Source organism: Schistocerca gregaria, chromosome 6 (assembly GCF_023897955.1).
Source record: "Schistocerca gregaria isolate iqSchGreg1 chromosome 6, iqSchGreg1.2, whole genome shotgun sequence".
Taxonomy (NCBI): Eukaryota; Metazoa; Arthropoda; class Insecta; order Orthoptera; family Acrididae; genus Schistocerca; species Schistocerca gregaria.
This window is the reverse complement of record NC_064925.1, coordinates 339,845,653-339,858,436: the sequence shown is the minus strand read 5'-3', so window position 1 is coordinate 339,858,436 and position 12,784 is coordinate 339,845,653. Positions and strand designations below refer to the sequence as shown.

General features: G+C 35.7%; 2 protein-coding genes across 2 annotated transcripts in view; both read left to right on the top strand.

The window, feature by feature from the left end:
* Positions 1-12,784, top strand: part of LOC126278599 (gastrula zinc finger protein XlCGF57.1-like) — a 486,383-nt gene that overhangs the window by 94,102 nt on the left and 379,497 nt on the right. The window lies entirely within an intron of this gene.
* LOC126278598 (zinc finger protein 726-like) overlaps positions 1-12,784 on the top strand; it is a 232,057-nt gene that overhangs the window by 94,069 nt on the left and 125,204 nt on the right. Inside the window, exons 5-8 of the mRNA XM_049978820.1 lie at positions 943-1,043; positions 5,456-5,624; positions 9,078-9,196; positions 9,281-9,437. Of these exons, the coding sequence (XP_049834777.1) occupies positions 943-1,043; positions 5,456-5,624; positions 9,078-9,196; positions 9,281-9,437 (546 nt within the window). The remainder of the gene's footprint in view (positions 1-942; positions 1,044-5,455; positions 5,625-9,077; positions 9,197-9,280; positions 9,438-12,784) is intronic.

Sequence of the window (12,784 nt, the reverse complement as noted above, 5' to 3'; positions counted from 1 at the left end):
ATATATATATATATATATGATTGAGAAAGTTCATATGCACATTTTTGGTTTGTTCTGGAAATGATAATGCATTACTGTTTGGACTGCTCTTGTGTTCCTTCACTTTTGAAATGGACCCATGTTTCGTTCCCTGCCACAATTTTATTCAAAAAAATTGTGCTTCATAAGGATAGTTTCAGAGAAATGTTAAGGCAGTGCCCATTCACATTGGTTTGTGATTGTTGGACAGCATCTTTGGAACCCATCTCGCACAGAGTTTGTGGTACTGAGTCTCACAACACCTTGGTATAGAGAGCCACCTTTGAAATTTTAGGAAATGAATCACTCACCATAGAAATTGTGAACCGACAGTTGTCTCAAATTATCCAATTTACTCACTGAACAAGATCATCAGTCGATACTCGCTTCCTTCCCTGATTGTCTGGCTCATGAATACATGTACGTCCTGCTTCAAAGTTCTTGCACCATTGCCACACTTTGCTGTCACTCATGAAAGTTTCACTTTACACATTACTCATTTGTCTATTAATTTTGACTGCATTGCATCCTCAGCATGAAGAAATTTAATGACGGCACTCACTTCTCGTTTTATGTGGGACTATTGTTCAAGGCATGTTTGTGTGCTCATCGAATGCGCAGGACTGACAAGTGCAAGTGATACGATTGACTGGCATACTAGAGATATTGTGTAATACAGATAAGCAGAACTTCATTGGGTTTTCACTGTAGTTTTAATTTTGTGACAATTGGACCTGTGGGTGGGTGGGGGGGAGTAGCCCTTGTATGTTAAATTTAGAGCTGGCATGGGTTCATTGTATACTTCACGTTAGCCAGCATTTAACAAATATAAAAAGTGATACATCATGTAACTACATATTATCAGTTGTACTGTTTCTAATATGTTAAAATATATCCTTCTGATGTCCAAAACTATGTTCACAGGCACAGTGTTGAATACAGTAAATGAGCTTATAGACGAAACTTCAGCTTTGGGTCCAGGTAAATGTCACTGTTGTGGTGAAGACCTCGACACTGCACACTCGGTATGTAAACCTTTTTACTTTATATTGTTATTGAAATTTTATGTAAAAAATTAATATTAAGATATGAAATATGGAATCATCACAATCTTGGTTCCTCACATTAGTGATGGCATTGAGAGTCAGCTCTCATAGCCAAAAAATGTTCAGTGTTAGAAAATGATATTCAGACAGTGTGTGCCTCAAAAGTAAAAGTAAGTCATCAGTTCATTTATTTTGTCTTGGTTTCCAATAGGAAATGTGACATCACCTTTTCGATGCTAGCTGACCACCCTCTTTGTAATACTTGTGGAAAAGATTCAGTACTAGTGCCTGGCATTTCATTTTTCCCTCAATTTTCAGTTCTTGTAATTACTTTATATATATTTTGTGAAAACTAAACCTCTAAATGATGATTTTATGCAGCACTGTCCAGAAGTTCTACGAGGCTTGGAAAAAACGGCTCCGTAAATAGAAGGATATTTATGTAGCAGTTGGTTATGAGACAATATTCAATACAGGCTGGCCACTAGTCCCTTTGTAATACAGACTATGTTGTCATGAATTAGCTTCATCTTCTTCTATTTGCCTGTTGATAATCTATGTACTCTTCTCATAACTTCTGTTTCCAGTCTTGATCTTTTTCACCTAAAGAGTGAGTAAAAATATGCACGTCTCACAACTGAAGGGGCATTTCACACGATCTGATAGTAACAGCATTCACAACTTTGTCATTTCACCAAGATGTGAGTCATATCTCCTCTCCATCTGTGTTGGTATAAGGGTAGCATTCCAAGTATCACTACTGACTAGGTGCTTGATATGCCTTGTTTCAAACCTTTCATGTTTATGAACCACGGTCTTGTGCTTTGGATTATGGAATAAATAGTATTGTTGAAGTTTTTGTTGCCTCAGCCCTCAGTTGGTGCCAACTACAGTCACTAAATAAAATATATGTTTTACCATTCATGTTTTGTCAGATAAATTCAGGTGAAACACTTATGGCAAAATGTAAATTGCATTTTTCAGCTGAGTGTATATGTAACCACAAAAATCATTAACATAGACAAATGTTCCTGAAGACTGGTAATGGCTTTTTCAATTGTTGCAAGAACAACAACGTGGATGATTGACTGAGCTAGTTTTATAATATTAGTCAACAAAACCCTTCAGTCTGGGTACTGTGAACAGCTAAAAGCAAGGAGGATCTACAGCTCTACAGTATAACTTAATGAGGATGGCATCCTCACAGATAAAATATTCGGGAGGTAAAATAGTCACCCATTTGCATCACCAGATGGGGGTTACTGAGGAGGATGTTCTCATCAGGAAGAATAAAACTGGTATTGTAATAACAGCAACATGAAGCTGAAAATATACACCAGTCAAAAACTTATCAGGGTATATATGCGTATTAATTACCAATCCCTGCCTCCAGCCCTCACCAATGGTGGTACTGCAATCTAGAAGCTGTTTCCTCAAGAAGTGCTCTGTGGGAAGATGCCATGCCCTTGGAGATCATGTCACATCACCTATCAGGACCCCTCTGATCGGCTGTAACCATGCACCTGCCTTTCAGAGGACTCATTCCTTTGTGCACTCACTTGATGGAATGTTCACTGTTGTCTGTTGATAACTTTTGCTTTGATCTCGAACTATGTATTGACTATAATGTTTGCTGGTTATCTTCTGTTAGTGTGACATTAAGGCTTATACTTTATTGTCTTTACTGTGTGTTTCTGTTGTGCCAGTATAATACTCGAAATAAATTATGCTCATTACAGCCGACTTTTGCAGGTACTGGTCAGGTTGAAGCATAGAATGTTAGACTGTTTAATTAGGTAGGCAGGTTAGATAATTTAAAAAGAATAATGTCTGGGTTGAAGTTAGATGCAGTAAAAATTAAGGACAAATGGTGATGGGAAGAATAGAACTTCTGGTCAGGTGCCTACAAGGGTATCAACAAAAAAGCAAAGAGGGTTAATGCGGGATTATGTCTATTAACTAATAAGAATGTTGATAAGCTACCATGAACAGTATAGTGAATACTTTATTGTAGCCAAGATGGATACAAATATAACACCCAGCACAATAGTACAATTTTATTTGCCTATTCCCTTTCACAGATGATAAAGAGATTGAAAGAGTGTGTGATGATATGAAAAAATATTCAGATCCGTAAGGGAGGTGAAGATTTAGTTGTGGTTGGGGACTCAAAACTAGAATTTGATAGAAGGAAAATGAAGAGAAAGAAAAAAGTAACAGAAAAACATGGACTGCAGGAAAGGAATGAAAGGGGAAGCTACCTAGCAGAAGTTTACAGAAATGATTTAATAATTGCCAACACTTGGTTTAGGAATCTTGAAAGAAGGTTGTACATGAGGAAAAGACCTGGAGGTACTGGAAGGTTTCAAATAGACAATAACAGTATAATGGTGAGAGAGAGAATTTGAAACCAGATTTTAAACTGAAAAACATTTCTGGGTCCAATTATGGGCTCTGGTCTTAATTTATTCATTATGAACTTCAGATTAAAGAAATTGCAGAAGTTTAGGAAATTAAGGTACTACACGTGCATAAACTAAAAGAACCAAAAGTTGTTGTGAGTTTCAAAGGGAATAATAGGCAACAATTGACTGAAATGGGAAAGAAATACAATAGAAGAATGGGTACTGATGGGAGATGAAATAGTGAAGGCAGCAGAGGTCCAAGTATGCAAAAACAGAAGGCATGGTAGAAATTCTCAGATAGCTTAGAAGATACTGATTTTAATTCATGAAAAGAGAAAATGGGAAATGCAGCAGACAAAAGGGAATAGAGAAGTACTTGACAGAGCCGTAAAAGACCTAAGTTGAATCATGAGCTGTAGACCGTCCCTAAGAATTATTGAGAGCCTCGAGAAAACATACCACAATGAAACTATGTCACCTGGTATGCTAGATGTATGAGACAGATGAAGTACCTTCAATCTTCAAGACTTATTTAACAATTCCAGTACCATAGAAAGTTGGTGCTGATAGATAATATATTGAACTCTCAATTAATAAATCATGGTTACAGAATACTGACAGATTATTTAATTATTTAGCGAAGAATAGATGAGAGAAGCGATAGAAGCTAACCTCGGTGGAGAAGACCAGTACAGATACTGGAGAAATATAGGCAGACTTGAGACAACACTGATCCTTTGAATACTCTAGAAGATACATTAAAGATACATTGGTAGATTTAGAGAAAGGATTTTGACTGAAATATATTTTTCAAAATTGTGAAGATAACATGGATAAAATATTGGGAGTGAAAGGTTATCTATAACTTTTCAGAAACCAAACTCCTGTGGCAAGAGTCTAAGGACATTAAAGGGAAGTAGTAGTTGAGAAGGGAGTGAAGTGAGGCTGTAACCTATCCCTAATGTTATTCAGTTTGTACATTAAGCACACTGTGACGAAGACATAGGTTAAGTTGGACAGAGGACTAAAATTGAGGGAGAAGAAATTAAAACATTGAGATTTTACAGTGACACTAATTATTTCAGGGATGACGAATGGATTGGATGAGCAGTTTAACAGAAAGGAGAGTGCCTTGAAAAGATCTTTTTAAGATGAACTTCCACAAAAATAAATTAAGGGTAATGGGATGCTGTTGAGTCAAATCTAGTGATGCAGAAGACATTAAATTAAAAAAATGAGACAATAAATGTAGTAGATGAGTTTTCTTATTTGAGTAGCAAAATAACTGATGATGGTTGAAGTAGTGAGAATATAATATACAGTATAGCCATGGCAAGAAAATCATACCTGAAAAGGATAAATTTGTTAACACTAAATATAAATTTAAATGTTAGTTTTCCTTTATTGAAGTCCGGAGTATAGCCTTATATGGTAGTGAAACTTGTTAGATATACGATTTAGACAAGAATGGAATAGAAGGTTTTGAAGTATTGTTTTACCGGAGATTGCTGATGGATAAGTTGGATTATTAATAAGGATGTGCTGAATCAAACTGCAATAAAAGAAATTAAGACACAGCTTGACTAAAAGAAGGGATTGATTGATAAGACACGTCTTATGGTGTGAAGGACTGATCAGTTTGATAATAGAGAGAAGTTGTAGGGCAGAAATTACAGAGAGAGACTGAGCCTTGATTAAAATAAGGAGGTCAAATTTGTGTAGCTCACAATAGTTATGCAGAGATGAAGAGGCTTGCACAGAATAGATTGGCATGTAGAGCTGCATGAAATGAATCTTAGGACTAAAAACAACAACAACAACAACAACAATATGGTTGTTTTGTTAATATTAACATATTATCTTTTTGTGAATGTTAGGCTCTGTCATGAATCAAGTCACGTGGTTTCTGCTTTCTCATCCCTCTTCATGATGGCCTACATAAATTATATTTTATGTTTAATATATTGAGTACACTGTATTTTGCAGGGGGGTGACTTTGAATGTGTTGATTGCTCTAAAAGCTTCAAGTTGAAGTCCAGTCTGGAGAGGCACAGAAGAGTGATTCACATGGAAGGAGAGACATATACATGCCCAGAGTGTAATGCAAGATGTCCAGACAAAGGAACTCTTGCAAGGCACATGTACACTCATACGGGTAAGCATTTCATTTCTGTTAACAGCAGACATTTTTGCAGTTTCCTTACCTCACCATCCGGTGAAAAAATTTTCATTTGGTTAAGACAAGAATGAACACTTTAAAAATGTGTTCATGGCTGTTGTATGTTGAGTTTGTTTGCAAGAATGCAGCCTTTCCATGAAGACTGAGAGTAAAACATTTCTGCCTGCCAAATGAAAGCATACTTAGGCAAAAGCACGAACTTAATCAGCACAATAGGGCAGGACAAATGTCATGAGTGATAAAAAGGTATAGTAGGGTTTAACATCTTGTCATTGACATAATCAGAGATGGAAAAGAAGCTCAGACTGAAAGAGGTTGGAGAAGGTAATTGGTGATATCTTTTTCATAGGAACCACCTTGGAATTTGCCCCAGTTGATTTAGGGAATTACAGAAATATAAATTTGGATGGGCAGATGACATTCTCTCCAAATTAATATGGTTGTGTCCAAAAGCTTAGACAAGCTCAGTCTTCTTTTTATGCCTGTCTACCAATCAGTGCTGAGTTGTTATCATGATGTTTTCCAGATCTGTTGGACAGTGCTTACGTTCAGGAGGCAAAATATTTAGTAGTGCCTATGAACACAAATAAAAGTACATTACATTATCCTTGATATCAAAACCATTCATTCCTTTTTCAGGGAGGAGAGGAGGAATAGATTTCGGAATGTAAAATCAAAGGGTGGGTCATTCAGAGTACAAAAACCCAGCTGTAGTGAGGATGAGGTAGACAAAGATGAAGGGGAGAGGATTACAGGTAGAAAAGGATGTCAGAGATAGGACATTGCTAACCTCTATGCCAGCTTCACTATGAAGATTATTAGGACAGAGTGAGAGGTAAAGATAGATTAAGAGGATGAGAAAGAGATATTGCAATTAAAAATGAGGAGCTCAACAAGCAGACCAAGAAGAAGGTTGAGAGATCACATAGAAACCAACCACAGACAATAGATGCTCTGAGCAAATTTCTAACACTTGAAGAAAGAGGAAGGAGAAGCAGTATAAAATATATAATGAATAAAGATGATCATAATGAAAAAAGAGAACATGTGGGAAGAGTGAGGATGACATGTTGACATTAACCATGGTTAAGTCTAGGAGAGTGTCAGGGTGCCATGATGTGCTGGAGGCAATTTCCCATCTCCAGAGTTCAGATAAACTAGTGCAGGGTGGAAGTTCCAAATAGCCCATGTGGTATGCTGTGTCAAGCTGTATTTTTCAAAAATTGAAAATGTGGTTTATGTGAACCTAATAGTCAAAGCTACACTAATTAATATTAACATCCATGCTTGTTTTATATACGTGATAGAAATATTGTAGGAAAGTTCAGTTAGATTGTAAATACTTTTGGATTAAAGGAGACACTCATAGAAAAGTGGAACCTCTGAGTTGTCGATAGGCCAACACAAAAAGAAAGAAGAGAAGAGTTTTGAGCTACCAGCTGCACATATACCCCATTATTGTCAATTGGTTTGAGTTTTACCAACCATCATCACAGAGGACTAAAATATAAAGAAACACAAAACATATGTAGTACATACAGACAAGCTTTTCAAAAACAGGAAACATATGTGCAAAGAATGTTCCCGTGTAAAGTACTTACAAAACTGTACATTGGTTAATCAAAAATACATTAAATTCAAACAGCACGTACCTGCATGACCAGTGAAAACTTGCTCTGTAATAGCATGCATAAACTCAGTAACACCCGAAACACTATGGATCATAAAAATGCAATAGTGTAAAGTAGATGACTCTTGGCTGTTAAGAGCTAGTAAGCAGGCTTACAGGGGTTTATGTTACACACTAACTGTCCAAGACAACACTGTCAAAGATTACAAAAACATACAGTGATATACAGCCAAAGAGTATAGGAGTATAGGATATATGCTCTAGTCAAGGTTGACAATAAACATCAAGGTTGTCAACCAGTGGAATCCATATGATCAATGTACTGTAGAAGTCTCTAGTAACATTTTGTCCAGTTATGATAAAATATTTAATAGATTCAAGATTTTTAAAATGTGGTTAAAAGGATGTTATGTGAATCAGATGGTATATTTAACAAGTGTTATATCATAAAACCACAACATGGCAGGCAAATCTAAAAAAATTCTTGATATGATGAAGTACAAAATGAATTTTGTTTTTCTGTTATACAGTTTTGCATCAGTAATGAAAATGAAGTATCACTAGTATTACAATTAAACACGTGTTAAAAATGCCATTTGATTCTGATAAGATCTGTTTAACCACATTTTAATAATCTTAATTTTCATAAATATTTCACTATGATTAGATAAAATGTCACTACAGACTTCAGTAGTGCATCAATGTTGTGGACTCCATTTTCTATAATACTGACATTTATTGTCGACCTGCACTAGAGTGTAGATAGTCATATGTTTCTGTAATCTTTGACAGTACTGTCTTGGACAGTTAGTCTCTGATATATATCTTTGCAAACCTGCTTGCTAAGAGTTGTCTAGTATACACTGTTGTATTTATGTGTCCATAGTGTTTTGAAGGTTATAGAGTTCGTGTGCTATTATGGAGAAGGTTGTATTGGTCATGCTGTGATATCCTGTTTGGATGTAGTGTATTTTTGATCCATGGATGTACAGCTCTCTGTAAGCACTTTCCACGCAGTCATTCATCACACATATGTTTCCTGTGCCTAAAAAGCTTGTCATGAATATTAAACATTTTTTTGTGTTTATTTGTTTTTCAGTCCTCCATGATGGTGGTTGTTAAAACTGAAACTGGATGAGAATAAAGGTGTACATGTACAGCTGGAGGCTTGAAATGCTTTTGTTCAAATACTTAACAGCCATAAATAGTTACCTACAAAAAGCTTGAAAAAGAAAGAAAGTTGCTATCTTTCAGAGTAATCCTTTTACAAGCTACAATAAAATACCCAGAGTAATCATTTTACAAGCTAGAGTAAAGTACACACAGAAAACACACATGATATAAAATGTATCTAAACAACTTCATACTCCACCCTAACTTAGGTAATCTTTCTTCATGTAATTGGATATTATTTCAGTATTCTCAAACTTAAAACAAGAATGTACATAAAATTGATGAATTCAGTTCCTAGTAATCCCTGCTGGTGCATTTGGTGGGCTAAATTTGGAAATAGGTATGGTTTTTAGCTGTGTCACTTGGTATGGAATAATTAAGGCAAATAGTTAAGGATTAGGCATAGGGTATTATTAAGGCAAATAACACTTGGTAAAGTAATTCAGATTCACATATGGAGAAAAAAAATACCTGCCAAATGACAGCAGTGTCATTGTGACATTAATTGCCAACAATTTCACATGTGACCAAGTGTTTGCAGCTAACATTATTTACGCTACAGAACCTTTATCATGAAAATGTACTGAGGAAAAGTAATCCTGATGTATACTTCTTTTCTTTGACAGGTCTGAAACCCTATTCATGTTCACGTTGCCAGAAAACCTTTAGCAGAAAATATCATTTGGAGCGACATGTTGCACAAACAGGCTGTGATGGGAAGTCAAGGCCAAGTTTTCCATGTCAGGTAACTGTTGCTGACCTAGCTTTAAATTTACACTATCAGATCATTAATATGTTTCTTTACCCCATTTCTGTGCCTTTTACTTAGGTGTGTGGGCGAATGTTCAGTCGGAAAGATAATTTGAGGCAGCATTTACGTGCTCATGCAGGTCAGGTGATACGAAAGAAGACTTATACATGTGAACATTGTCATCATGAGTTTCAGGGTGCTACACTTTTGCAGGTGCATTTGAGGACACATACAGGTCAGTCAAATAATAAAAGCTCATGGGTTAAAAAATTTTGTGATGATCATGTCCATATCTTCATTCCTGTTTGAGGTAACACTATATGGATAAGTATTCCATCCAGATGTGTTGGCTGTGCAGACTGATTCTTAAAATTTATGAATCTGCAACTAACTCTTTAGGCATGCTGCACATAAATCATAATTGTGAATTATGGTTTTTACAATTAATTTATCATTTTTGTCAGGCTCTGTTCTGAATTAGAATGTATGTGTATGCCTGTACAGTGACAGTCCCTCATTTGTATTCAAATATTAAACCATGTCCTTTGTGTTTGCGCAAACAATACTTATATTCAGGTGCCAAATTACTTGGTGGCAGAGGCATGTTTAATTTCCAGTTAATTTCAGCCGTTGGTTTGGAAACAGCTAACATATGTTCATTTAAATGTTCATTTAAAATTAAGTTCTGTGTGATATTATTAATGTGTGAGACAGAAGATCAGAGATATAATACTGGAAGACTTACTGTATGTTCTGATCCACCCACTGCAAAAGTGTGTTGAGAATAAAATCTGAATAAGATTCTCCCCGTTGGCATTGCCTTCCAAAAGTATTACTGAAGAGAGCTGACGAATAGACAGGTCATCTAATTAAAGAACATCTTGCAGAATTTAAGAAAGCCGATTCACATGCAGAAAAAATTTGAAGTATTAAGACTATGTTATAAATACATAAAACATATGGTGATCCTGTAATTACGTTATAAATTTAAAAGTCATTGAAACCATCTATAAAAAAATTCAACCCCATTAATAATAACAGTTTGTTTTAAGTTGACATACCTCATTTGTAAGCCCTGGTTCTCTTCCAAGTTAAGAATGTCTTGTCATCTTTCCAAATTTCATAATTCAGGAAATATTAATTCTCAAACATGTAGTTGCATTGTTGCTCAAATTTGAGAGTGCAAACCTTTTAAAAATTTAGTGACACTGTCTCCTAGTCCTACGTTATCTGTGTCCAAAACTGTATACTTTTATTGTGAAAGGCTCTCAAATATAAAATTTTGGTTTCTATAAAATTCTTGATGGGCTTTACTAGAAAACACTGTAAAATCCCTTGTACTTCTGCTAACAGCCCTTTTAAGAAAAGCTGATAGTTACATGAGGTGTGTTATGTAATTTCAACACGTACTGTGGCTTAATCAATGCACTACTGAGCAACCAAAGATGCTTGGTTTCAATACACGTTTGTTACTCCGAAACCCATCAGTTGTTCAGTGTGGTTATTAGAGTCTCTCACTACTATAATAGTAACACAAAAAGTACAGACAAAAATCATGCTTCTGATGGAAGTAACATCCAGCTAGTCTGTATGCACAGAAATAAACTTCATCATAGGATGCAATACTATTTACCTCAGTACGTTATCCAGATTTCATTTATGTTGCAAGAGTTAATCATCTTAAACTAAGGAATTCATTTTTGTAAACATTGCTTGATTTAAGAAGAAGTAGTAGTAGTAGTGTGGGTGTGTGTGGGCACGCACGTGCATGCAGGCAGGCAGACATGTATGCATGTAAGTGCAGAAATTATTTTTCTTGTGCTTCATCCAAGTAAGAAGTATACGATACTGTTGCCATTGGATGCACTGCAAGCAACCGAAATAATCTGACAGTAAAATATATTGATTTATGTTTTAGTGTGATAGAAGTATTCATTCCCTGTTCTTTTCTATAGAAACTCTTTGACTATTACTGCTTTTAAATTTGACTGTGTGAAAGAATAAATTATTAATACATGCCAGCTGCTACACAATAGTTAGATTCATTGTTATTTTTGCTTTGCCAGGAAAAGGAAAGGAAAAAAAAAAAAAAAAACACTCTAGTTAGAGTTACTACTTCAGTGCAGTGTTGTGCACCACAAATTTACACAAAAATTAGTTTCACTTCAGTAAACACCTCTTGCTACTAAATAACAAGAGTTATAGATTCCATTTTATGTCTCACTGGACATTCTATTTCTGATTACAGCAAAGTAATCACATAAGACATCTGGTTGTACCCCCAACTTGACATTCAGTTTAAAAGATAAAAAATAAGTTGTACTTGTGTCTGCCACTGTAATTACCAAACAAAATATCTTTACCAAGTTCAGGCCTGCACTGCTGCTTATTAATCTATACCTTTGCAAAACTAATTAATTCCCCAGCTCATCGAAATACTCTGTGCGTCTATTTTACTTCCACTGTATTCACATTATAGAAGCCTTCTGGTTGTGTAGTAAAAGCAGCAGGATTTGCAAAAGCAGCAGGCTTCATTTCTTTGCGATGAATGTGATCTTTCTCACAGTTCTCTGTCTCCGTCGTACTCAAAATGGAATGAATAATTATTATTCCCATTACAGTCGCACTGCAAAATTGATAATTTTATTATCAGTAAACTTTCGGGTTTTAATTTACATGTTACGTGCGTGGTCTCCAATCCACTATGCCTGCCATTTAATAGTCTGTTAATATTACAATATATTGTCATCAATCGTACTTGAAAATTTTCTGTAGGACTGAAATTTGCCAGTCATGTGATCTTTAATTGTGTACTTGTTAACAACACTGAGGGGAACCTTTCAAATGTATTTTGGTAATTTTCTGAGGTGTTTTTCCTCCTATATGCTGCTACAGCCATGCTCTTTGCATTTACTTGGTGTGTATCACATGGCATATCAACTGTCCAGCTTCCCTGGTCCACTTGCTGCCATTCATTCACCCTCATGCTTCTGCAAAGATTGTTCTTGCTTAGTGGTTTTTTTTTAGAAGAAACATTATAAATAAACAAGTTTTACTACACATGTAGTTACAAAAACTTTCATATTACTTCTGATCAGAAAAATAACAGTTAAATATATCATCATTTTGCATCTCAGTCTGTCAGGGTGAAGCTGGTTAAAGTGACATTAAAATGGAACTTTACAGTATGGAGAAAAGTGTATACCTAAAACTCCACTCCAGGAAATTGAACGTACCATTAATGCTGCTTTAAGAATATTCAGTCAGTAACCAATACAAAATAACTCCAGTACCAAATGAAAAAGTGTTGCCTGTGAGGTCAGTTGTCTGCATTCAGATCAGTGGAATAGTTATTATAAAATGCCCATTATTTATTTAACAATATAGTGGATATGCTGAGCCGTGATAGGCACAATAAAAAGATTCACACAATCGAAGCTTTCAGCCATTAAGGCCTTTGTCAGCAGTAGACACACATACACACACACACTCATGCAAGCGCAACTTGCACACACATCTGCAGTCTCTGAGAGCTGAAACTACACTGCAAGCAGCAGCACCAGTGCATGATGGGAGTGGCGA